The sequence below is a fragment of the Puma concolor genome, chromosome B4 (genome assembly GCF_028749965.1).
Source record: "Puma concolor isolate L17-30 chromosome B4, mPumCon1.1.hap2, whole genome shotgun sequence".
Taxonomy (NCBI): Eukaryota; Metazoa; Chordata; class Mammalia; order Carnivora; family Felidae; genus Puma; species Puma concolor.
Window position 1 is genome coordinate 116,963,819 of NC_141673.1, and position 25,701 is coordinate 116,989,519.

Here is a 25,701-nt window from a genome sequence, read left to right on the forward strand (position 1 = left end):
GTAAATATGGTAGAAGGAATACTGGCTAATGTTTCATATCAAAAACAAAATGAGTTATTAAAGAGATATTAAGAATGATCTGCTACTGTGGCTCTTGGATTTTCAACAAAATATGTATTCAACCCCAAAAGACTTCAACTGAGCCACTGCTGGACTAGAATAGCTTATATTCTTTCAAAGAGTTTACTTTTTAAAAGTCATAGTTTTATTGTCAAGAGGCACAAATTCATGAACCCAAATATGCCACATTATAGCTGCACTCTTTTTTTCCTGATCCAAAATGATCTTAACATTTTAATCATTTTAGGAATAAAAATCACAACACAATGAATCACTAATTAAAAATAACTAGAGCAGTAATTCTCATGGGTTTACCCTTGAGAAATGGAGCACCACATATGAGAATTTCTGGGGAAATTCTTAATTTCAATAAAGCTCGTAAAACTGAATATTCAAATATAGGGTTATATTTGGAAAAGACACTATGCTTTAGGAAAAGAACAGTTAAAAATTAGTAAAAAGTCTGTAGCATTTAAAATGTCAGGGCACATTGGTGGCTCAGTACGTTAAGCATCTGACTCTTGATTTCAGCTCAGATCATGATCTCACAGTTCATGGCATCGATCCCTGCATCGGGCTCTGTGTTGACAGTGTAGAACCTGCTTGGGATTCTCTCTCCCTCGCTCCCTGACCCTCCCTGCTCACTTGCACACGTGCACGCTCTCTCTCTCAAAATAACTTTTTAAAAAGTTAAAAAAAATAAACTTAAAAAGTGCTTTAAATGTCATTTTATTCTAATTATATATATGTATTTATAGAATTATAATAAAGCTACTGGTACCAGTCTAAAAATCAGGGCTACTTAAGGGACTGGTAGTACTGTGATGGAATTAGCACATCAATTACAATTTGTTTTTAAATTTGTAACTAAAACTTTATATATTTTCCTCAAGATCTGAATAAACTATTTGCTTTCTTCACGAATAGTACAAAAGCAAGTTCAACCACTTTAGGAATTCTAAAATAGTAAATTCTTACTATTTTACTCAACTGCACTTGAAAAATTAACTCACTTGAACCCAAGTAATTCCCTGAAGATTACTACCACTTACCTATTTCTGACATGTGTTAGACATGTCAAATGTCATACCAGACATTGATTTAACATTACTGAGCATATACATTTATATGCCAGGCCTTGATACAATAAAAATTAAAACGGTTTCTGCCTTCTAGGAGCTTACGGTATAGCAGGCAAACCACATATGCAAACAATTAACCTCCCCATAAAAAAAAAAACAACTGTAATATAAAAAGGTTCAGGCAAGTCTCCATACAATAAAGAGCTGGAATCTTGAAGGATTACCAAGAGAAAAAAAAAATGGGATAGGAGAGGACAGTTTTAGCTGTGAAAATGTACAGAAAGACAACAGCATTTGATGTTCTAGGACTGGCTAAATAAATTTACATGACAGTAGTACAGAGAGAGGCAGTAGGTTGAGAAGAGACAGAAATTTGGACTCTTGGCAAGGATGACTTAGATTTTAAATTCTTCAAATTTTCAAGCTATATTTACAAGCAAAACATCTACTCTGAGATGCTAGTTAGATTTCTGGCATGAACATAACTGTTCCCTTTTCGTTTCAGTGTCCCCTATGTACACCAGACAGATTTCCCAGATAAGTACATGACAAAGGAGGAAAGCCATATACACAGGCAATCGTGTTGGCAATACAATATTAATGAAGACTTCTAAGGGTTAATGAAGGGAATATGTTTAAAATTATAGTCTAAAATTTTTACTCAGATAGCAATGCATAGGAATGAGACAAAAGATCTGTTAAAAGGATGCTGCAATACTTAAAGAGGATAATGAGGTCTAGAATTCCCCACAGGAGGAAAAAAAAGGAAAAGGAAATCAAGGATGCATTCCTAAGCATTAACCGGGGAATAATCAATTTAAGAAGAGATTTTAGGAAAGTAACTACGGAAAATATTGAAACATGCCTAATAAGCAAAAAAGACATGTGGGCCTGGACACCAAAGGGTAGGATTTACAGAATGAGAAGCAGCAAGGACAGAACATGTCAGGGAATAATAACTTCAGTGCAGGCAATAAGATGAAAACAGCAACAGAGAAAGGAAAACCAACACCGTAAGAAATATTATAAAGAAAGAGAAAACTTCAAAAAACTAATGGACTGAAAGGTTTTCGGTGGACTTGTTAAACAAAGAGATCATAAGCAGTTGCAAAAAAATTTTTTAAAAAACCTCAAGTGAGAGAGAAACAGCATAAGGGCAATGGGCTAAATCTAAATTTAAGTAACACTAAAACCTGAAGTTCACAGTGGCACTAGTCACATTTCAAATGTTCCACGAGCACATGTGGCTAGTGGCTACCATACAGATAGCTCAAACATCAAACATTTCAACCATATATTCTATTGAACAGTGGCTAACCTAGATTCTCATTTCCAAATGTGAACACTCAACTATAAACAGCAAACATCCATGGAATTCGGGGCACGCCTGGGTGGCTCAGTCAGTTAAGCTTAGTCTGACTTCGGCTCAGGTCATGGTCTTGTGGTCCATGAGTTCAAGCCCCGCATCAGGCTCTGTGCTGACAGCTTGGAGCCTGGAGCCAGCTTCAGATTCTGTTGTCTGCCTATCTCTCTCTGCCCTTCCCCCGCTTATGCTCTGTCTGTCTCTCTCTCTCTCTCTCTCAAGTATAAACATTAAAAAAAAAAAAAATTAAAAAAAGAAAAAAAAAATTCATGGAGCCCAATAATGTGGAAGAGACGCACTAAACTCAAACAGAAAACCTTATGAGGAAACATTTGACATGGAAAAAAAACGAAAATATAATTTAAATTCCCAGACTATTTCTATTGAATCAGATTCATAAAATTAAAAGCTATAAAAAAAAGTAGATTGTGCAAAATAGAACTTTCAATAGGTAGATGATATGAACACATCTTTAAATATAATTAGTGTGCTGAAATATGCCACGGGAGTGCAATGTATTCTCACTCAAAAAGCATCTGAATAATTGGCATGCCTGGGTGGCTTAGCTGGTTAAGCATCCAGCTTCGGCCCAGGTCATGATCTTGTGGTTTGTAAGCTCGAGTCCTGGGTCAGACTCTGTGCTGACACCTTGAAGCCTGGAGCCCACTTCTGATTCTTTGTCTCCCTCTCTCTCTGCTACGGCCCCACTCACTCTCTCTCAAAAAAGTAAAAATAGACATTTGAAAAAAAAAGTATCCAAATGTATACTGTTTATCAGAAAAGAGGGAAGTAGAATATAACCAAAAAACATATAACAAGAATTCCGAAAGGTGAGGAGTCAGAAACAATTTTAAAAGAGGGGGAAAGTAGCAGTAGGAGTAAGGAACAACTCTAAGGGCTCTCTTTAGACTAAAAGAGCCATAAGCAGAAGTATGAAAAAAGACCCCACTTACAAGAGAAGACTGGTGAAGTTTTACATTTCAGGATGAAGAAAAAGAAAAATCTTAAAGGCTCCCAAGCTGGGGGGTAGGAGAATTAAAGTAAAAGACACACATCATAATGGAAAACTACCTATAGATAACAACCAGATTTGAGATCAGACTTCTCACCTGCAACAATGAATGGTAATCGCCAATTTAGAAGTATCTTCAGAAAAGAAAAAAAAAAAAAAGATTTGTATTTAATCTAGCCAAAAGATCATTCTTCTTGTATAAAGACAAAATGAAGACATGCAAAGCTTCACATTACCACTCATAAAAAATATCAGTTATAAATCTCCATGCAAACATATAGAACATGTAAGGCAAAAAATGTTTTTAAAAAATGAGAAGTGAAATCAACTATCATAATAGAAAACTTTCTCATCAGTCAGAAAACAGATCAAAATTAAAATTACTAAGGACTGATATTACATAGTTAGGGGTTACACAACTAAAGAACTTGATCTGACAGTTCTTTCTACCAAAAAGAAGATTATTTTCAAACATCCACAAAATACTTAAAATAATTATCCTGAGGTAAGGAAAAAATAATTCTAACAGGCCAAGAAAATTAGAATTTAGCAGAAAGTTAAATAGTAATTTTTAAAATACTGGTTTATAAAATTCATTAAACATTTGATTTGAGAGAGAGAGAGGAAGAGAGAGAGGGAGAGAGAGCAAGGGCAAACATGCCCTCAGGAGAAGGGCCAAGGGAGAGAGGGGGAGAGAGAATCTCAAGCAGGCTCCATGCTCAGCCCAGAGCATGACACAGGGTTCCATCCTACGACTCCAGGATCATGACCTGAGCCAAAAACTCAACCAACTGAGCCGTCCAGGTGCCCCAGCATTAAACGTTTTTAAAACACACTCCCAAATACTCAGGCTAAAAAACAGAAAAAAGACAAAACTGGAATCACATCAAGATATGAATAAAAATGCAATCACTCTGCATCAAAACCTATGCAGTATGAACAAAGCAGTCAAGTTTAGAAAATTTACAAGTTTAAATGTTTTCAATAAACAAAACATCAAAATAAACTATCCAACTGATTCAACTGAAGAAATTAAGGCCAAAGAAGAATCCAATAAAAAACGAAATAAAAATAGAAAACAAGAGTTCTTTCTCTGTAGCTTGTTTAAAAATACCAATATAAGAAAAGAGTCTTTGGTTAAGTCTGATTCTTGAAAAGTACAGGATACAATGTTAATACAAAAAAAAGAGAAACTGTTGTTAGATATAAATTTTAAACTTTGTATCAATACATTTTCTAATAAAATATTAAAGGAAGCAGGGAAAAGGAAATCAATAACCGCACAAAAAACGTGAGAAGAGCCAAAGTTCTACCACTCATTAAGGCATTAAGAGCAGAATTTTATAGCAGAATTCAACTACAACTTTCATAAACAGGTAATTCCAATTATTATTTAAGCTGCTTCAAGACACAGAAAAAAAATATTTCTCACCTATTTTAAACAGTGCTTCTCCTCTCACTTCTGGACATAAAGAAATGGGACACAAAATTAAAAAATAAAATAAAAACTAGCACGTCAGGGCGGCTGGGTGGCTCAGTTGGTTACACATCTGACTTCTGCTCAGGTCACGATCTCACAGTTCCAGAGTTCGAGCTCCGTGTCAGGTTCTGTGCTGACACCTGGGAGCCTGGAGCCTGCTTCAGATTCTGTGTCTCCCTCTCTCTCTGCCCCTCCCCTGCTTGTGCTCTGTCTCTCTCTCTCTCTCTCAAAAATAAACAAACATTAGGGGGGGGAAAAAAACACCAGCACGTCAAAACCATGAACACCATGACCAAGAAAAGGTGCTTCAACATGAAGAAACATACTGTAGTTTATTATATTAATGAACTGAAGAAAAAAACAAAATCATCTCTCTTAACGGCTGTAGAAAAGCACGAGATTCAAGGTCCATTCCTGACAAATACTTTGGCAAACTAGGAAAAAGAAACCATCTTATTTGGTAAAATACCCACAAAAAAACTAAAAGTACTCTTACAGGTGAAACTATAGAAGTATGCCCATTAAAGTCATGAACAAAGATGTTCATTGTCAACTCAATAAACATTATTTGTTTTTTGGGTTTTTTTGGTCTTTAAGTTCATTTATTTATTTGGGGGGTGGGTGGGTGGGAAAAGGGCAGAGAGAGAGAGAGAGAGAGAGAGAGAGAGAGAGAGAGAGAGAAAGAGAATCCCAAGCAGGCTCCATGATCAGCATGCAGCCAGATGCAGGGCTCGACCTCAGAACTGTGAGATCATGATCTGAACCAAAATCAAGAGTCAGATGCTTAACCAACAGAGCCACCCAGATGCTGTATCAACACAATGAGTATTATCTGGATACCCATCTTTGGCAATAAATATAAAATTAAAAAATAAAAACAAAAAATAAAAAGATTATCCAGGCAGGAAAACATATTTAAGTATATCCTAGATATTTTTGAAAACATGAGGACTGCCCTAATAAGCAGTAAAATATGCTATAAATCTATAATAACTTAAGTGGAACCACATGAAATTGAGGATTCTTTTTTTTACTTACAGAAATAGCAACATCATACAAATTAACCTAATATAAAACTACAGTGAGGGGAAGCAGCTGAAATGTACATCATTTCATCAACACTGCTGTTCTACTAATTTTAATGAAGAAACACATATAATTAGCACAAACTACATATAATGGCTACCTTGCACAGGCCTTTCTCTTTGGATACAGTCCTACTGATTTTGTAAAAATTAAGTAAACCTGTTTTAAAATAGAAAATGTGGGGGGACCTGGGTGGCTCACTTAAGCGCCAACTCTTCTTGATCACGGCTCTGCTCATGATCTCACAGTCCGTGGGTCCAAGACAGGCTCTGTACTACTTGGAATTCTGGCTCTCCTGCTCTGCCCCTCCCCAACTCGTGCACACATGCTCTCTCTCAAACAAACATTTAAAAAATAAATTAGGAAATTTAAGATGTTTTTAACTCAACCCATTCTACATTATCAAAAGAGAAATGAGAAGTGTCCACGTGACTGACATTTTGATGTTTCCCATATTAGTAAAATTCCAGAAAGGCCATAAAAGCAACCAAAGTAACCCAATAACACATGTCCAAAATCTAACTTTCTAGGCCTCACTCCTATATGAATAAAACTAGTTGTTTCTTGGATTCACCCAGACTATCAGGTTCAAGCTTGAGCTGTTCTTTAGCATTTCTAACCATTTTGATGTCAAAAGTGTTCATAGGGACCGCAATTCTCTTTAAATTCTACTTCCACTATCTTAACCCAAATCCTAATTACCTCAAATCTACAGTACGACAAGCAATGCTAGTAACATAAGGCTTTATATAACCAAAACTTAGCTAATGTGCCCCCAACTCAGCAAAGGACAATTTCAAATCCTAAATGTATAATGTGCCAAATGTACAAGGGCATGGGGGGGACAAACTAGTGAACGGTATATAATCCCCTCACTGTGCTAATAACATGTGCTGACAAAGTCAAGTTTTGAACAGTTAGGAGTCACAGCTCCAGTAGTTCTGCTCTAGACTGACCATACTTAAGTCTTTCCACGAACTATGGAAATGAAAATCAACTAATGGATTTAAACACAGAAATACTAAAATGACTGCTGCATTCTGAAACCTGTTCTTCCCAAGACATCAAGAACATCCCAAAATTATGAGTCAGTGTCAGGGACTCACCCACTCCTTTTCAAGGTAGTAATAAAACTGGCCCAAATCAAAGGGGAGACTCTGAGGGGCTAAGCACTTTTTCCTCTTACTCCAAAATAATCAACATTGACATTTAGCAGTTATATAAAAGAGGAACTATCATAATTATACAAAAATATAAAATTAAGGTTTACAAAGTATAGCTCTGCTTTGTGACTTTAACATTTTTAATAGTTTAAACGTCCCATGATAAATGAGACTCGGATATTTATGCATACAATACTATATATACAAATGCTTTAAAACCCTGAGAGGAAACCAAAAAAACGGCATAAAAGAAATTGGACCAAACCACCACAGAAAAGGCAACAGGCAGTATATTAGGTGAAGAAACTTTACCATGATCCTCTCCCTCATATGAGCCAAAATATTTCAAAATACCGCATTTTGCTAGCATTGCGTTTTGGCTACCAAAAACAACTAACTCTATTCAGACAGCACAGGTCAGAATCTTTCAGAAGAAGCCAACATATGTCACGCTCTTCTGGTATACTGTCACACGATTCAAAAGTAACGAAAGATTAAACAAAAGACTAACACTAAGTAAATATACCAGCCACACTCAGATCCTAAGTTTCTTTTAAAATGCACTTATTCCCAAAAGTCAATTTTAAGAAAACGGTTTATGAACACCTGAAGTCAGCCAGAGTACGCCAACAGGCGAAACCTGTTTCTCAAAAACTAAACGAAGTTCACCATTCAACAGTCTCACGACAATGTGAACGCACAGGGACGGTGTGGGTGGGTGGCAGCAGAGGACATGGAGCATCAAGGACAGTTTTACCTCACGCAGTGATAGTGGCTCCTGGTACCACCCCAGTAGCTTAGCAGCCTGCCCAGTCACTGATACTGGTTAGAAACTTGTCTATCGTCCAGCACGAATTCTACAATAGGGCATCAAATGTATGTGCCACAGAACACTAGGTTAGGTATTTAACGTATAACTACAAAGAAATTGTACTATTTATAAATTAGGAAAGATTAAAGAGAAGAAAATTCTTTAAAACTCAATGGGGCGCCTGGGTGGCGCAGTCGGTTAAGCGTCCGACTTAAGCCAGGTCACGATCTCGCGGTCCGTGACTTCGAGCCCCGTGTCAGGCTCTGGGCTGATGGCTCAGAGCCTGGAGCCTGTTTCCGATTCTGTGTCTCCCTCTCTCTCTGCCCCTCCCCCGTTCATGCTCTGTCTCTCTCTGTCCCAAAAATAAATAAACGTTGAAAAAAAAAAAATTTAAAAAAATAAAACTCAAGGTAACACGTTAACGTTATGATTTGGCAAATAACCACTCTAACTTCTAGATTCCTGAATCTCGCTCAGAGTTCCTCCTCCTCTTACATGTACTCTCTCTAGACCTGCATTTTATAAATAAATTAAATTCATGTTTATTTAAAAATTCAGTTTTCTAGGCTACATCCTAGAAACTGCTGATTTATAGTAATTCAGAGGCAGTCAAGGAACTTGTAGCTTTAAGTTTCTCAGGTGATTCTAATAAGCAGCCACATCTGAGGGAAATTATCCTTACATCTATCCTAAAAACCTTAAACTGCGAAGTCCTGGGTAGGAGCAGGTACCAAGTTAGAATTGCCGTGTCGTGTCGCCCCGCCCCCGACACGGCTCTCACTTGCCAGGCTCCTCAGTCGGCAACTAAAATATCTAGTATTTTCCTTCCTGACTCTAAAGAAAGCAGTAGCCTGAGACCTACACCTGCTGATCTACCACTAACTTAGTGACAGGAATACGAGTAAACCTAATCATTTAGGGTGCCACAGTCAAGGCACTCACCTAACTGCTTGGAAGTGTTTTAGATACCTAATAGGCACAACAATCCTAGGGGAACAGGACACAAAAATTCAGAGTATGTAGTGTGCCTAACATCACCTAGCTACAAGTATCAGAGCCTAGACTTAAAACACTAATCTAACTGAAAGAAGACTTCAATCTATTAGGTAAGAATAAAAGATAAATATGCATATTCTCTAAGAACTAAAAGTATTCCTGATCAGTCCTCTGAGACTGATACCATCAACACCAAGTGTCCACTGAATCCACTACACAAATCTTAAATACAAGCCCCCAAAAAGGGCATAACAGAATACGGAATATGAAACCATTTTCATAAAAATTCTGGAAAAGCTACCTGTGGAACCCTACTGATATTTTACGACATAAAAATGTATACTGTGAAAACTGATTAACTCCAAGTGACAGCATTTAAGGTAATTTTATTTTCCCCCATTCTCCATATTTCCTAATTCTTCTATCACAAACGGGTCCTAACAGAGAAAAATTTTAGTACAGGAGCACTCTATGGCTCAAGGATTCATCAACTCTAACCATACCTTGCATTTTACATGGTATTTCAATCATCAGGCATATGAAAAATTTCTTTAGTGGGGCACCTGGGTGGCTTGGTCGGTTAAGCGGCCGACTTCGGCTCAGGTCATGATCTCACGGTCCGTGAGTTTGAGCCCCGCGTCGGGCTCTGTGCTGACAGCTCAGAGCCTGGAGCCTGTTTCAGATTCTGTGTCTCCCTCTCTCTCTGCCCCTCCCCTGTTCATGCTGTCTCTCTCGGTCTCAAAAATAAATAAACGTTAAAAAAAAAAAATTAAGAAAAAAGAAAAATTTCTTTAGAGAAATAGGAGTATGTGTGAAGCTATATCATTCAACAGAATGATCATACTCCGCAGAATATGGAGAATATGTGTTGTCCAATTCAGTAGCCAATAATCACATGTGGCAAGTAAGCACATGAAATGTGGCTAGTCCAGACTGAAATGTGCTACAGGTGTAAAATACTGGATTTCAAAGACTTCACACAAAAATAGGAATGTAAAGAATCTTAAGTGTTTTTAAAATATCAAGTACATGTTGAAATAGTAATATTCTGGACAAATTAGTTTATAAAATATACTAAAATTAATCGTACTTTACTTTTACTTCATTATGACTATTAGAAAACTATACGTGGAATTTGCATTTGTGGCTCACAATCTTCTTCCACTGGACAGAGCTGCTGTAGATCCATTACTCACACGCAGCCAGCAACAGGGGCACCATGTGGGATCTTGTTAAAAAGACAGAGCCTTGGAACCAACCCCAGCACTACTTAACTAGAATATGCATTTTAGCAAGATCCCAAGGTGATTACTATACACATTGAAGTTTGAGAAGCACTGTTTCAGAAAACTGGAAAATTCATTTCCCTTAAATTATACTGACAATCCCACTACTATTCTATCTACCCATTTACTGAAATGTTATAAGGTGTCAGGCACTGTTCTAAGCAATAGGAATACAAGTTAACAAAACAAACTCACTCTCTGTTCTGGAGCGTATTCCACAGAAGATAAGCAAAAATAAACTAAAATACAGTTAGTTCTGCTATTAACACTTATTTTGAAAACACAAATTTGTCCCAGCACTATTGATAAATCAGGAAATTATTTGAGCATAACAAATTTACCACTTCTGAGTGGTTTCACCTATGAAAAACACTAACTGCATCCAGCTGAACCAAGCTACACAGGAATTCACAAGCACACCCCAAACATCTGCCAGCTACCTCGGTTCATCCTGCCAGTAGGAGTCTTTCTTATCCATCCACAATTTGTGTTACAACTTTACGAGGGTTATTTCAGGTAACCCTCTTCCCATCAATTCACAATAACTCACAATCTGCAACCCTTTCAAAAGATGCCCACTTCCACAAGCTAACTCCAGGTCTTTGTCAAAGTACCACATGTACTGCACTATTAATGGACTCCTTAACCATTTAACGTTATTATCTGAGGGAAATTTGTTAGATTTCTATCTTTTTAATGCGCCCCTAACCACATTTTTCCCATAGGTCCTGTGGTGCTATTTTGCATAGCATGAAACCTTTCAGGAACACATGTCATGTTATAGCAGAATGACTATAAATAAATAACATCAAGTCATGTTAAATACGAGCAAGGAACAAAGCAATGAAAAGGATAAACATTGCTGGGGATGGCTGTTTCAGAGCGACCAGGAACAAACACTAGGGAAGGCCTCTGGGAGAGGGTGCCATTTAAGCACATTATTCAGTGAAAGCGCACCAGGAGGACATACAGAAAGATGAACGTCCCAGAGAGGAGGAGCATAACATGCAGTATCCTTGAGATAAGAAGGAACTTCTTCCTGTAAGGCCAGAAAGGAGAAGCACAAACAAGGGGAAAGAGTGGTAGGTGAAGAGGCTGAAGAAACTCAGACACCAGATTACACAGAGTATTTTCATATAGGCCTTGTAAGTAACAGAGAGTCACTGGGGGGTTCTGAGCAAGAGTGATGTGAACTGACCAGTATTTTAGTGGACCACTCTGGACTGTGGGGGGAAATGATTGTGTGAAGCAAAAAGAACACCATTCAGCAGGCTCTTACACAGTCCCGGTAAGAGAAGATAGTAGCTAGGAGTATAATGGTTGCATTTTAACTACTAAAAAGTGGTTATAAGTGCAATCCAAGTGAAGTATTTAGGCTACTATTAATTATTGAAACTGGAAAGCAAGTTTTTAGCACTATATGAAACCTTAGCTTGATCTTCAAATTATATTTCTAAGAACAACCACTTAAACAGGAATAATCCTCATCAGCCTGTTTCACAAAGAGTTGTTAAAGAATGAGATGAGAAACAATGTAAAAGAGCTTTCAAAATTATGATTTATCATATAAATCATAAATGGAAAGGAGACTCTTCTTAGGATACATTTGCAAGACCTAAGTAACTGGTTTTGAAATGATTAACAAAGAGTTATCTTCAGTTCTTAGGACAGAATCCCAGAAGCGGAGTAGTCCCACTTATAGAATGTGAGTCCCACTTACAGAAACCCTGTAAAGATGCCCCAGCTCATTGTTATCTTTACTCTTTCAAGCATAACATGATAAACTACATACACCACAACCATCCTGCACAACAGAAGACAAGAAGCAGATGCTTAACAGAGACAATCTAGAATAAGTTTCCTGTGAATTATGGACCAAAAATCCTAAATATGTTACACCAAAAACTTTAAATATATCTTACACAACTAAAAAACATTTTGTTCAATCAAGACAGCCTTTAAATATCAAAGCAAAAACTCTGGTCAACTTTCACATTAAAACTCTTTCTAAAACTAAAACACTGACTTGATAACTTGGTCTAGAACTACACACATATTGTACCAATGTCAATGTCATGGTTTTAATAATGTACTAAATTAGGTATGATGTAACCACAGTGGATGCTGGGTGAAAGCATTAAGAGGATACAAGCAAACTGACTTTAAATTAATTTGTGCTATAGTAAACACCCACCAAATAAGCTTTCAATATGCTTAAATGTTTCATCTGAGAGTGTGAACAATCTACCAGAGTATAGAGGACCAATTTCTAGAGTCCACTATTCAATTTTATACAAGTAAATTTTCCCTCATTTGTAGAACTGTAAAACAGGGATGCTATCTGTTCTACCTCCCAAGAGCAACATGAGGATCAAATTAAACTGTTTATTTTTATAATACTTTCTAGCATTATAAATGCAAAGCATACTTCCTTTCTATTCAAAACAAAGTTATCTGAGTAACTATAAGGCCATGTTACACAAGTACCAGTCTATCATCCAACATGAAAAGCTTCAAACGTTACTAAAGTATATTTTAAAAACTATAAAAGTACCCATTATCCCCAAATAGTTTCTACTGAACAATTTCAAATGTTAAAGTATCCTTCATTTGAAAATTAGATGAAAATACATTTCTGAATATCTCCAAATATATAGCTAAATGACAAAACAAGATAAAAGCTTTCACTATGCAGCTAAAAACTTTAAAATCTTTAGAACAATAATTACTAAACCACTAAGGGTACTTTACTTTGTACTCAAAAGATACTTGAATGCTAACTAAAAAGCTATGCAAATTCAATGAAGTCCAACAAATCAGAAAACCAATAAAGATTATTCTGCTATCAGTCAATTGAGCTGTCTCCCCAGAAAAGAGGTTTCTAAAAAGTATTCCAAATGTATCTTGTAAGTTTCTTAACAGTTAATTCTGAGAGGAATAGTATGAAAAATGGAACAACTCCCACGAGGCTGAAGTTTTGTGGAACAGCTTTCCAGAATCCTTGTAAAGATACCTTTCCCTCCTAAACTCATCTGTACTATCATCATTCTTAAATTTAGTTACTTGGTAAAATAATCATTTGAAACTCGTTCTCCAGAAAAAATACTTTCATAACCAAACAGAAAGTGTTTTTAAAATTCCACGAAAATACAAATTCAACCTGAATTGTATGCTCATACTTCTAAGGTCTGGATGTCAGCTGCACTTTTAAAACATGTCTAAGCTATAAAAAAAAAACAAAAACCCTTAAGATTCTTGTTTTTGGTTATTTTTAAACAAAACATTTTAAACAAAAGACTGCAAATAAATCACAGAATACATAAAAAATAGCTTGATTCACGAAGTTAAAATATTATACTCTCACAGAACTTCCCTTTACTTACAATAAACCACATTCCCTTTAATAAATCCTAAAGGACAAAATTTAACTCTTAACTGCACATATTATGTTGCAATCAGTCTTTTAGCTAAGGATTTCTAGGACAAACAATCCGATAGACAATCCTTCTCAGTAATTGCTTTTTTACTTTTCATGGTAAATTACTTAAAGTCATTTTATACATCTGAACTGGCACTTTTCAAGGAAATCCAAGGTGCTATAGAAGACATCTAGTAATTACTGTAAAAAATATGTTGCGATGTGGATAGATGCCAGTAAAATCCAATCTCGGAAAAAAAAAACACATTTTGTAAGTTTCACATCCGTTTGTTTTGTAAGATGCAAGTTACAAAGCATAGCACATAGGCTTTTACGTTATTAGGTATTTACTAAACTCATTAGATCTTTTAAAAACACTAAAATGAAAACACATCTGATATTAAATCAATAAACAATGTGGTAACCCATTCTTACATCAAGTTGTTTCTTAACACATGGGCAGAGAACCCAACTCACTTCCATCTGACTTTGGGTAATGGCTTTGTGTTTCAATAGACAAATACCTATCTATGTACAGATATCTATACATAAATGTATATTTAAAAATTAAAATCTAAAAAGATACAAATGTTTGTAATAAGATGATACTTATACACTTTGAAAAACTCCATTTCAAACACGTATCAGCAATCAAGGCAAACACCTGGAGTCAATGTATAATGACAAAATAAGTATTAAAATGAGAAAATGACTTCATATCTTTAAAAGAATGGACACCAAATCTGCACTCCAAACTTCAGAACAGAGCTTCTATTAGTTAAAGTCTCCAGAGGAAGACAGATAAGCAGCTAAAAAGCAAATCAGAAAGTGGGGCCCAACTCGGCAAATGACTATCAGAAAAACAAGGAAGTTTCTTACAAATGGAAGAATCAGCAAACAGATGCAAAGAAAGAAAACTAAAAGCCTAGAAAAGGTATCTGGAATTCATATAAGAAATAAAATTAAAATAAAAATGAAGAAAAAAGGAGTACAGAGAAAGTAAGCAGTTAAGCTAAAACCACCACTAGCTGACAAGAGTCAGTCTTCCAAACTTGTTTCCAGGACAGGATCACATTTTATCTTTACTTCCAGGAATACAACACAATTGTTGCCCCATGTTTGTTGAATAAGTAACAGAATGGTCTTGGGATTATTTCACCTATAAAGGAATTATCAGGTACAGTTAACTATAAATGTTTGAAAGCATTTACAGAACTTTCCTAGAGTACCTAAACTGACTTCTTCCTGGATTTAGAAATTGATGATACATTAAACCAGATCACAATCACTAAAAGAGAACACAAGATACTTATCCATAAGGAGATGAAGTGCCACATCCTATTTTGTCACAATCACCAAAACTTGAAAAATAAAGCACAGTACAATGCAAACAGTACCTGCCTTCCAAGAGCTAACGTTTAAGATGAAATCCACTACATAAGAGTGATTGAGAATGGTATCATCTCAGACTGTACATAACACTAGGGAAACTTTATCCACAAAATTAAAAATATTAATAGTTTAAGTAATTTTGCCATCAAAGAACTTCTAACACTTAATAACCAAACCCACCTGCTACTGGTTACTTACAAACAAAAATATAGTTATCTGCGTAAGTAGCACAGAACTACAGCTATGTTCATCAGAACTATATTCACCTCCCATCCAATAACCATCTAAATTCTTCCATCTCAACACAATCTGACCATCTTCTGACCATTGCTAATTTCCTCAACCCAGTAACTATGTACAGAGGAGACCCATGTTTCCGAGTATCTGAGCACACTGAACAAAGCAGTTCTCCATCCCAAGAGGCAAAAAAGACCAGAAGATGCAGGATATTTTTTAAAAGGAAGTATTGAGAAGGTAGTTGGCAGTCAGAGGCAGAAAGCCACATGGCACTCGAGTTTCCTTAGTAGCTTCTAAAAGCACAATCACTGTTGAATATTTGTATATCAAACATGTTACCTGTTGAGAAATTTTATAGTGGGGAAAAAACCATGTTTTAATCACCTTAGTGAAATCGGTTTGTTGCTCAATACATGCTTTAGACATGCAATTGCATTTTTTGATAAATTCTGGGCAAATTAAATCTGAAGTTATTGAATTTACTTTTTCTTAGCCTCCCACCACAACGAACTTAAGATGAGGTAAGGTAGTAACTTAAGGGTAACAGCACTATACAAAAGAAATGAGGCATACTTTTAAGAAGTTGAATATTTGTATGAACACAGCATAGAAATTACATTCATAAAACCCTGGAGAATACAGAAAGTAACATTTTAAATCCTTACAACAAAAACCCATAAGAATTTTATAATCACAAGTGGTTTTTTAAACCTGTAAACTATCTCAAAAACCCTACTGAACTTTTAAATTCATAATGTATCAGTAGGAAATACATCTGAACTCCTTATAAAAGTAAATGAAGCAGCAATAAAAATTTTAAACTGAGCCAAATAAACTGAAATCTTTACTTGAAAAGGTGAAAATTCCTTCCTTGGAAAAATGTTCTGCATTTCTCTCATCATTAATAAAGCATTTGATAGGTTATATTCATAAAGGCATTCTCTTATTACATGCCATTGGTATCCATTTTAAGATGCTCCTCAGATCAGCACCTTACTTCTATAGTGATTTGTTTAGGGATTAATTGATGGAAATAAAATATTTTGATGACACAACCATATGGTCATGTCCACAGGCTGGAAATATCACTGCTACCTATTGTTTTACACAGAGCTATTGTTAAATATATGTGGAAGTTTCATTAAAAAAGCTACTCACCACCATCCCTCTCTCTAACTCTGTGAATATGCACATTTTTGGCCTTACTGTGACCTGTGCTGTCACTATATTTGTTTTCAGGACTATCAGATCTCCGCAACATTTTATTTGGTGGTGAAGGATCTGCGGCGTCTCGCATTTTTTCATGTCTGTGATCACCACTACTGGGGTGACTCTTCGATGAATACTTAAGTGCCTGTAAAACATCACCCCCCCCAAAAAAAGAGAGAAAGAATTGAAACTTTAAACTTAACAATAAACCAAATCAATTTTAGCATACGGCGTATTAACTTCAGTTTCATGAACTTTTATCAATAAAATTAAAATTTCCATTTTCAATTCTGCCTCTAAGTTATTCAGACAAGACTTAAATGCCCCAGAGTTATGATAAGGCTCCTCATACAAATCATGTTCAATAAAGGAAACACAAAAACACTTCATTAAATATACTGTAAATACCAGAAACCAAACACCTTGGCACATTAATTCCATAGTAAGTTTTTCTGCAAATTACAAAGTTTAGCCCAAAGTAGAAACTCATGTACTAGTTCCATCGTCTGTGATCTTGTATACTAGTGTAATCTTGTGTTCTACAACTGATAGGCATAAATAAGCAGAAGCAGGTTTCTGAAAACCTACAAAAAAAGAAAGCATCAGGTTCTCCTGCTTTCTGATTCAAATAAAACATTTCAGGCCTAACTTACCTACTCTTGCAGGTATGGAAAAATAATTTTAAGGTATAAAAACATTGGTCAATACTTCCTATTTCCTAACATAACTTAATGGAATGCCCTCAGAAAAATGGTTCAGTTTTATTCTAACACACATTTAAGACAACCATAATAGACCAGTCTTTCACAGTGTGTAATTACAATGTTTCAGAGGAGCAGATTCAAGAGAGTTTAATCTCTTGACTATCCAAAGGTAATGAACAACGATTTTACACTTCAAGGGACCTAAGGCTTTTAACTTGAGCTTTAACAACTCCGGCTAGCCAGTAACAGAACTATCAGCTTAGAAACCCCTTTAAGCGATTAAATGTACTAAGTAGAATGTATTTACTTCTGGTGTCATCTGATAGTTACCGTTTATGAGAGTCTTCCCCCTCAAAACAGGGCCCACTTCTATAATTTTTAAAAACTTGATATGCAGAAACCGCAGTAACAAAAAGGAACCTTACATACCTACAGCCATCTATATTAGAATGAATTATCCAAGTATCCAAAGATCTCAATTCATACAAAGAGAAAAGCACTATCTCTCACTAGTAAGGCAATTCCTTGCGCCAAAACCATTCAAACGGGGAGGAGATAGTTTAGGACATACTAAGAGCTGCAGATCAATTAATCATTTCTTCCTAGGCCCTCCTAATTTAAATATCATTACGTTATTTTTAGTGCCCAAATACAATAAATAAATACTGCTTAGAAGTCACCTATCACCTCATCCCATCGATTCCTTCACACTGAAATAATCGAGTCAGGTCCTTCCTGGCTAGGAATATTTTTCCAAAAAAAAAAAAAAAAAGAAAAAAAGAAAGAAAAAGAAAAAACAAACCCTGAACTTCCTCCAGTCACCTGTCAAAATAAGTCACTCAACGTTGCTGGAGAGCGCTAATGGCACCAAACACGAATTTTAAGGGGACCCGCGGTGCTAGTTTCAGATTTGTTGCACCGAAGGGCCTGTAGCGACTTCTGAAGCCTGCGCTCGAGTAGCAGTTCCTCCCTTCCCCCTCCGTCCCCCCACCCACCCCTCCACCCCGGCCTCGGCTGGTACCTGGTAAGGCTGCGAGTCCCCCCTCCGGTCGTGACAGCTGAAAAACAGGAAGAGAGACGGCGATATGAGACACCTCGGGCGGGGAGGAAGAAAACGGGTGCCCCCCCAGCGCCCCTCCCCGCGGGAGACCTACCAAACGTACCGGCAACGAACACACACACACACACACACACACACACACACACACACACACACACGACTCAAAGGCGGTAACGAGGGCGAAACGCCGCGAACCCGGCCCTCCGCTGCCTCCACACTCACTCAGTCCTCGCCTGCTCGCGCGGCTGCTCCTCCTCCCCAGCCCGATCCGGATCAGGGTTAACAACAAAAATGGCGGCTCGGCCAGCACCAGATAAGGAGGAACAGCCCCCCCCTCCCCGCGCCGCCGCCGCCGCCACCGCCCCCCGCCCGCGCTGCGGCCCGGCCCGAAACGAAAAGACAATTTACCCATCACTGAGTCTCTGCTGTTTCCTCGCATACATTACCATCAATGCCCGGCCTGTGAGTGTGTGTCGGGGGAGGGGGAGAGCGGCCGCGAGAGGCGGGCGGGCGGGCGCGCAGGCGGCGGGCGGGCGGCAGCACCGGCACCAGGGCCCGGCGCGCCCTCGGCGACTCTCAGCACCTCCCCGTTAGTGGCGCCGGCGTTCCCGGGCCATCTCCCTCCGCCGACACCACGCTCACTCTCAGCCCGGGCAGCGGCGCCAACTACACGGCGGCAGCGGCGAACCGGGGGGAGGGGGCAAGAAGACGCGTCCGGCTCAGCCCCGCGGAGAGCTACCGCCTCCTCCGCCTTCTCCTCCTCCTGCTCCGCCGCCTCCTCCCCTCCTCCCCCCGTCGCCGCCGCTGCCTGGTCCTTCTCCTCCGCCTCCTGCTGCCGCCGCCGCCGCCGCCGCTGGTGCCGCCGCTGCCGCTCCACCAACTACATCCGGGCAACTCGGACGCCGCGGCCTTCGGAAAACCTCGGCAGTTTCCGCCGCGCCCCTCCTCTCCCACCCTCTGCCTGCCTCCCCGCCCCGCGCGGCTCCGGAACGCCGCCTTCGGCAAACCTCGGCCCGCCCCGGCCTTCCTCTTCCTCTGAGGCCTGGCTCGCCTCCTCGCTACCCGGCAGGTCTTTCCGGTTGCCGCTTCTTTTCCTCACACGCAAATCTGGCCGTTGCCGTTCCAGCTTAGGGATAGTCCCGCTCGGGGACCCGCTCGAGGCTGTTCCCGGGGGCTCCGGGATGCGCGGGGAGGGAGCCGCCTTCGGGAGGAGGACGGTGGGGCGCGAGAGAAGCCATCGCGGACTAAATAAAGGAGTCTGCGGCTGCTGCGCGTGCGCCCAGAGGCGCGGGGGTGGGCGGGTGCCCTTGAGTGAGCTCTTCGGCCGCCGGCCCCCGCCCCTTCGGGCTCCGGCGGGGTGGTCGGACGCCCCCCCCCCCCCCCCACTCCCCGGTTAGGCGGCGGGCGGACGGTTACCAAGGAGCTTCCTCGGTTGGCAACGACAGCAGCCGCCCTCGGGGAGGTGGGGAGCGTGCCGCTGCTCCCTTTGGCCCGCTCCCGGGAGCCGGAACCCGGGCCTGGGCACCTGCCTCAGACCGGAAGCCGGGCGCGCGGCCGGCCTTCGGTGGGCAGGGGCTGCGCGGAGCTCGCCCGTCGACGCGCTAGAAGTAAGTGTCACCCCCGGAGGCGTGCAGGAAAGCGAGCTTGTCGGGCGAGGAAAGACGCAGGCGTTACGGGGTGTCGTACAGAATGCGGGAGGACCGGGCGCCCCAGCGGCTGTAAGGCGAAGGTGCCCGGTTCGAGGAGGGAGCGCGCGCGCGCGCGCGCGGCTCGGGGCAGTGAATTAAAACCGAAACTGATCTGGAGCGGGATGGGTTCCAGGGGAAAAGGGTTGACCCGCCTCATCTTGAGGAGTATTTTCCGTCCGCGGCAGTGTCCTCCCCACCCTCACCTTTATTTCCCATTTTTCTCTTCTAGTTCCTCTTTGTCCTTGAAGTCCTTTGGTGAAAGAAAATTCATTCGAACGTTCTGCATGTGAATAAAGGCATAGGGGGTGCTAAATGGAGTTGCTACAAATTGAATTTTATAAACGCTACCGGCGAAATGCCAACATTGGCGTATTGGGAGGGGAAAAGTCAGGTGTACCCCCCAAAATTAAGCGTGGGGTGGTTAGTGGCTGATATTCAGGTGGGGTTTTTTTTCCCCTGCGCTGAATTTCTTATAAGGCAGCATTAACTTAACGACTAGATTGTAATAAACATAAAAGAAGCATATACTTATTTGCGTAAAAGAGAAAGGTAAAACGGGAAACCAGAAAAAAACAAGACCCCACCAAAAACCAGTATCCAAAAGTAGCTGACTTGGTTTCCAACAATTATCCTTATTGCTCGGCCTAATAAAGAGAAGGAATGAAGTGGGGAAGAGGCCCTGAAATCACAATTGATTGAAGAAAAAATGCTTACATACCCTCATTTGTCAAGTCCCCCTGCCAGATGTTAAGATTATTGCTTTTTGTGAGGACCAGTAAAAGCTTAATACCCCTTGTGAGCTATTGGTAACTAAAACAAAACTGCTAGTGACTGAAATGGGGAAAAAATTAAAAACCTAGAGTCTTACGTGCAATTTCTAACACGTTTGTAACAGATGCACTGAAGATACAGGTTAGCAGAGTACACACAAATATATAAATCCTTTGCAGAATCTTTTTGAAAACCGGCAGCAAAAATTATTACTAATTTCTTGATGGTAATCATGTGCTGAAACTTTGACATACACCGTTTGATCAAAAGCCGCGAACTGGAGGAAACTACAAGGCAATGTACAGTTTTCATTATTCATAGATTCCATATTTGCAAATTTGCCTACTCACTAAAAATTTGTGACCACCAAATCAGTGTGCATAGCATTCATGGGCATGCACACAGTGGCAAAAAATGTAACATTCCCAGCTGTGTTGAACAAGATAGCACTCCCTTATTAATTCAGCTCTCATATTGTAAATAAATGTACTTTTCATAATATATATACTTTTGTGGTTTTTGCACTTTTCATGCTTTTTATTGGTTTTGCTGTTTTAAATGCCCTTCCAAGCGTAGTGCTAAAGTGCTGTCTAGTACCCCTAAGCACAAAATGTGATGTGCCTTGTGGAGAAAACACAGGCTCTAGATAAACTTTCAGGCTTCTTATTTGTGCTCTTGACTGTGATGAGTTCAGTGTTAAGGAATCAATAATGAATATAAGATGTTTAAATAGAAACTGATGAAAATGTTGTGACCAGAGTGTTTCTGGAACCTAACCCTGTTTTCCCCTAGGAACAGATCAGTGTTCACAGTGACTTCATAGAACTACCTCACAAAATAAGAATCAGTTATTTACCAAAAGGTACATCTAAATGTTATACCCATGTTTTAAAAAATTCCTTGCCTATTTGTAGATTCCATTATCCATTGTTATAAATCCTTTGTGAATACCTTCAATCCTTTCCTTCTCTCTTCCATTTTATCTTTCTAATCCACAGTCCTGGTTAATTCACTGTATGCTTGCTGCGGAGCAGTTGAACTTGGCTGGAGAAAAACACAGCCCTGCTAACTTCGGATTGAGCTCCTTGTGTTCTCCCCATACCCTTAGTCTAATTTCCCTAATACGTTTACGCCCGTTCTCTTAAACAGCTGTGTTTAACTTCTTAATCCCACTCCTCCTGAGTAGATCCTTATCATGCTTCTAATCTCTCCAAGGAAATAGAAAAAAAAAAAAACAGAAATCAATAACAGCTGTCTGCTACTCACCATTGCAACTACCAACCTTTCTATATCTGAATATGCTGCTATACTCCAGTAACTATGGATAAACTGTCAAAATTACTAAGAGCAAACTTGGCCACCTTTGCCTTGAATTCTGTTTAACTCTTGGAATCGTCTACTTTACGATTTTTTCACTCTTAAGTGATTCATTCCTGTCAACTTAAAAACATGTTTTAATGGCTGCCATCATTAAAAAAAAACTTGGGCCGCCTGAGTGGTTCACACTATTTCACTTTTAGAAAGGTCTTTCCTCTGAAGACTCTGTTTATGGCACCCCACCATTCTCTCTCTGTCATCCTCTTTTTTTTTTTTTTAACTATTTGCCATATAATACATATTTTGTTTATTGGTTGTCCCCCACTATAATGATATCTCTGTGACATCAGAAAAATATGTTGAATGAAAGGATATTTACCTACAAAATTGCTAAAAGAAATAGAAGGGGTGCCTGGGTGGCTCAGTTGGTTGAGCATCTGACTCTTGATACCGGCTCGGGTCATGATCTCATGGTCATGAAATCAAGCCCTACATTGGTCTCCGTGCTGACAGCATAGAGCCCGCTTGGGATTCTCCCTTTCTCTCTGCTCCTCCCCTGCTTGGGCTCACTGTTTCTCAAAATAAATAAACACTAAAAAAGGAAACTAGCAAAGTATTGTAATCTTAAGAAGAAAAGACATGTGGCTATAAGATCCAGTCTGGCTGTCACAAATAAAATAGAGAAAAGCTGGCTTATTCCTAATGCGGATAAAATATTGTGTTAGATAACATTTGAAAATTTACATGTATAACAAATCTTAAACTATTTACATTCCTCTCTATTGAGAGATTGCAAGTTTGTATGTGCACAAAAGATCCATATTTCAACCAACAGATTAACGTATCAGCCAATAGAGAGGAAGAACTATTGGCCCATTAGGCTGTAGGTGACCATGATTTTAATGTGATCCTATTCATGGAGGAGAGTCAAAAAGTGAAGTCGTCAAGCCTCTAGTTGTAAAAGTGACTTAAAAAGGTTTTGCTAGAATTTATTTTTTTAGTTTTGTTTTTTGAAGGGGCGGGAGTATTTGAGAGAGACAGGGAGAGAGCCGGGAAGGGGCAGAGGGAGAGGAAGAGAAAATCTTCAGCAGGCTCTACACCCAGCACAGAGCCTGACACAGGGTTCAGTCTCACAACTTGTGAGACCATGACCTGAGCCAAAATCAACGGTCAGGTGCTCAACCAACTTAGCCACCCAGGTGCCCCAGTTTGGTAGAATTTCTAAAGGATCACAAAATAAGAATGTATTCCCTGAAATTTTTACCTATTTTCTCTGTCCTTGCCTTCCTGTCATACAGCATAGTATAGTGGTTAAAAGCATGGCTTTTGGAATCAGAATGACATAATGTAAAGCTCTGGCTACATTATTCACTGACTAGCAAGCAGTGTGACGTCAGGTAAATTACTAAAATTTCAGTGATTATGCTTCCTTGTCTCTAAAATTGGCTTGATAGGGTATAAGGCTGTTTGTCAGAAGTAAATGAAATTACATAAATACTTTAGCAGCACCTGGCATATACATGCCCTACTGCTGGTGGTTGTTATTCATTCATTAAAAAAAAACGAAAACATTGACCTGTGTATCGTGTCTTGGGAACACAGTATTAAGAAAATTAACTTAGTTTCTTATCTTACAGAGTTTAGATATATATATATTTTAATTTTTTTTAAGGTTTCAGTCATTTTTCAGAGACAGAGTATGAGCAGGGGAGGGGCAGAGAGAGAGGGAGACACAGAATCTGAAACAGGCTCCAGGCTCTGAGCTGTCTGCATAGAGCCCAATGTGGGGCCCGAACTCACGGACTGCAAGATCATGACCTGAGCTGAAGTCAGATGCTTAATCAACTGAGCCACCCAGGTGCCCCCAAGAGAGTTTGTATTTTAAATGCAATACGTAACTAAAAAGAAACCGTTTGAGTTCTCAGAGTTGTGATGTAAGGCTTTCATTCAAATATGTGGAAAACTAGGAAAGCTGTAACCAAAATCAGTATTTAGAAAAGGGGAGTAAAAATCTCCAGGACAGCACCATATTAGTAAATGGTGTATCTTTTTAAGCAGAGATAATAGTGTAAATAGTTAACAGGTCCAGAGGGCCTTATTTACTCACGTGAGGTCTGAATTTACAAACTAGCCACTTTTTAAAGTCCTTCCAAGTGATAGATGGTAAAATACAGCCAAGACTGAGAACTGTACCCTAAACCCTTTGACTCTGTCTGGCAGAACTGCGGCCTGAATTAGACCAAACATCTGAGCAATTGCACACTGCCAAAGGCTATTGGAAAATACAGCAGTCTGATTCCACTAAAATTTCATAATCACTAAAATCAAATGAACCCTAAGTACATCTAGACAATCTTCTATTTATATATCTCTTCAACTTTTAACCAGGTTTTCAAACTTCCACTCTCCTCAAATCTACCCCCCTCACTTTACTACCTCCCCGACACTCTCAGAAGATCACATCATCACTTTCCTCCCAAACTGAAGCCATCAAATAGAAATTTTATCTTTCCAAATTTGCAAATCTACCTACACTCATTCTCCCTACTTAACAACTTACTGAGTACCCACTATGTGCTGGGGATACATCAATGAGCCATACAAAGAAAAATCTGTACTTTCCCCTCACCAGCTTACCTTTTAGTGGGGGAAGATGGGAATAAAACAAATGCGTGGTATGGCAATTTAGAAAGTAGTAAGTACTATGGAGAAGAGCGGAAGGTTATAAGAGGGACTTGATTAAGAAGTAATCAACAGAGTAGTCATTGAGCAGATGACATTTGAGCAAAGGCTCGAAGGTGGTGAGAGAGCAAGCTGTTTGGCGGTTTGGAGAGGAGTATTCCTGGCAGGAGGAAGAGCAAAAGCAAACGTCTAGAGGCAGGAGTTTGGTGTGTAAGAACAATAAGGAAGCCGGGGGGGGGGGGGGGGGGGGGGGCGGTGGTGGTGGAGGGAGAGTGATTACTTCTTTCTACTTCTGACAGCTCCTCTCATTCCTTTTTGCAGAAGGGAAAAGTTTTAGGAAATGCAGTCAAATAGGTTAAAGGAGGGGGATTAAGGGGCAGATCATGAAGGATCTAACAGGCCATTGTGAGAAGGTTGGCTTTTATTGAGTGAGATGGGAAGCCATTGGAGAGTTAAAAGAAAAGTAATGCTACCTACTGTGTTAAGAATTGTCTATATGGCAAGGAAGAAGCCAGAGAAATTAGCTGGGATGCTACTGCATCGTCCCAAGGTCCCTGTTTCAAAACAGGAATTAAGCTTCTCTAAGGTTATTTCCTTCCCCCATGCTTTCCTTCCACCTCTTAAGTTACTTTACACTAATAATTACCCCTTTCTTTGTGTGTTTAAACTCTCCCTTTTATTTGGATTGTATCCATTTTTTTAAAAACATGCCTGAATCCTATGTCAAAAAACCCCATCCCCTCCTTGATCCCAGTTGCTACACTGTCCCATTCCTCAGTTCAGCTAAACTTCCAGTAAGCCTTGTCTCTTCCACCTCACTGGTTTCATTCCAGGTTACTGTCATCTGCCCCGATAATATCACCAAAATACAGTTTTCTAATGCA

At 39.4% G+C, this 25,701-nt stretch overlaps 1 protein-coding gene across 11 annotated transcripts in view; it reads right to left on the bottom strand.

Annotated features, from left to right (window-relative positions):
• Nucleotides 1-20,036, bottom strand: part of WAC (WW domain containing adaptor with coiled-coil) — an 89,366-nt gene extending 69,330 nt beyond the window's left edge. Inside the window, exons 1-3 of one of the 11 annotated variants that reach the window (XM_086714665.1) lie at nt 19,776-20,036; nt 18,321-18,357; nt 16,545-16,740 (exon numbers count right to left, since the gene is read on the bottom strand). In XM_086714665.1, coding sequence (XP_086570791.1) covers nt 16,545-16,683 — 139 coding nt within the window. In that variant the 5' untranslated portion in view covers nt 16,684-16,740; nt 18,321-18,357; nt 19,776-20,036. Of the gene's footprint in view, nt 1-16,544; nt 16,758-18,319; nt 18,358-18,581; nt 18,607-18,767; nt 19,253-19,366; nt 19,677-19,775 lie in introns of those variants that run through there. The other 10 variants (XM_086714664.1, XM_086714667.1, XM_086714668.1 and 7 more) reach the window with 10 other exon arrangements.
• Between the last annotated feature and the right edge of the window lie 5,665 nt (nt 20,037-25,701).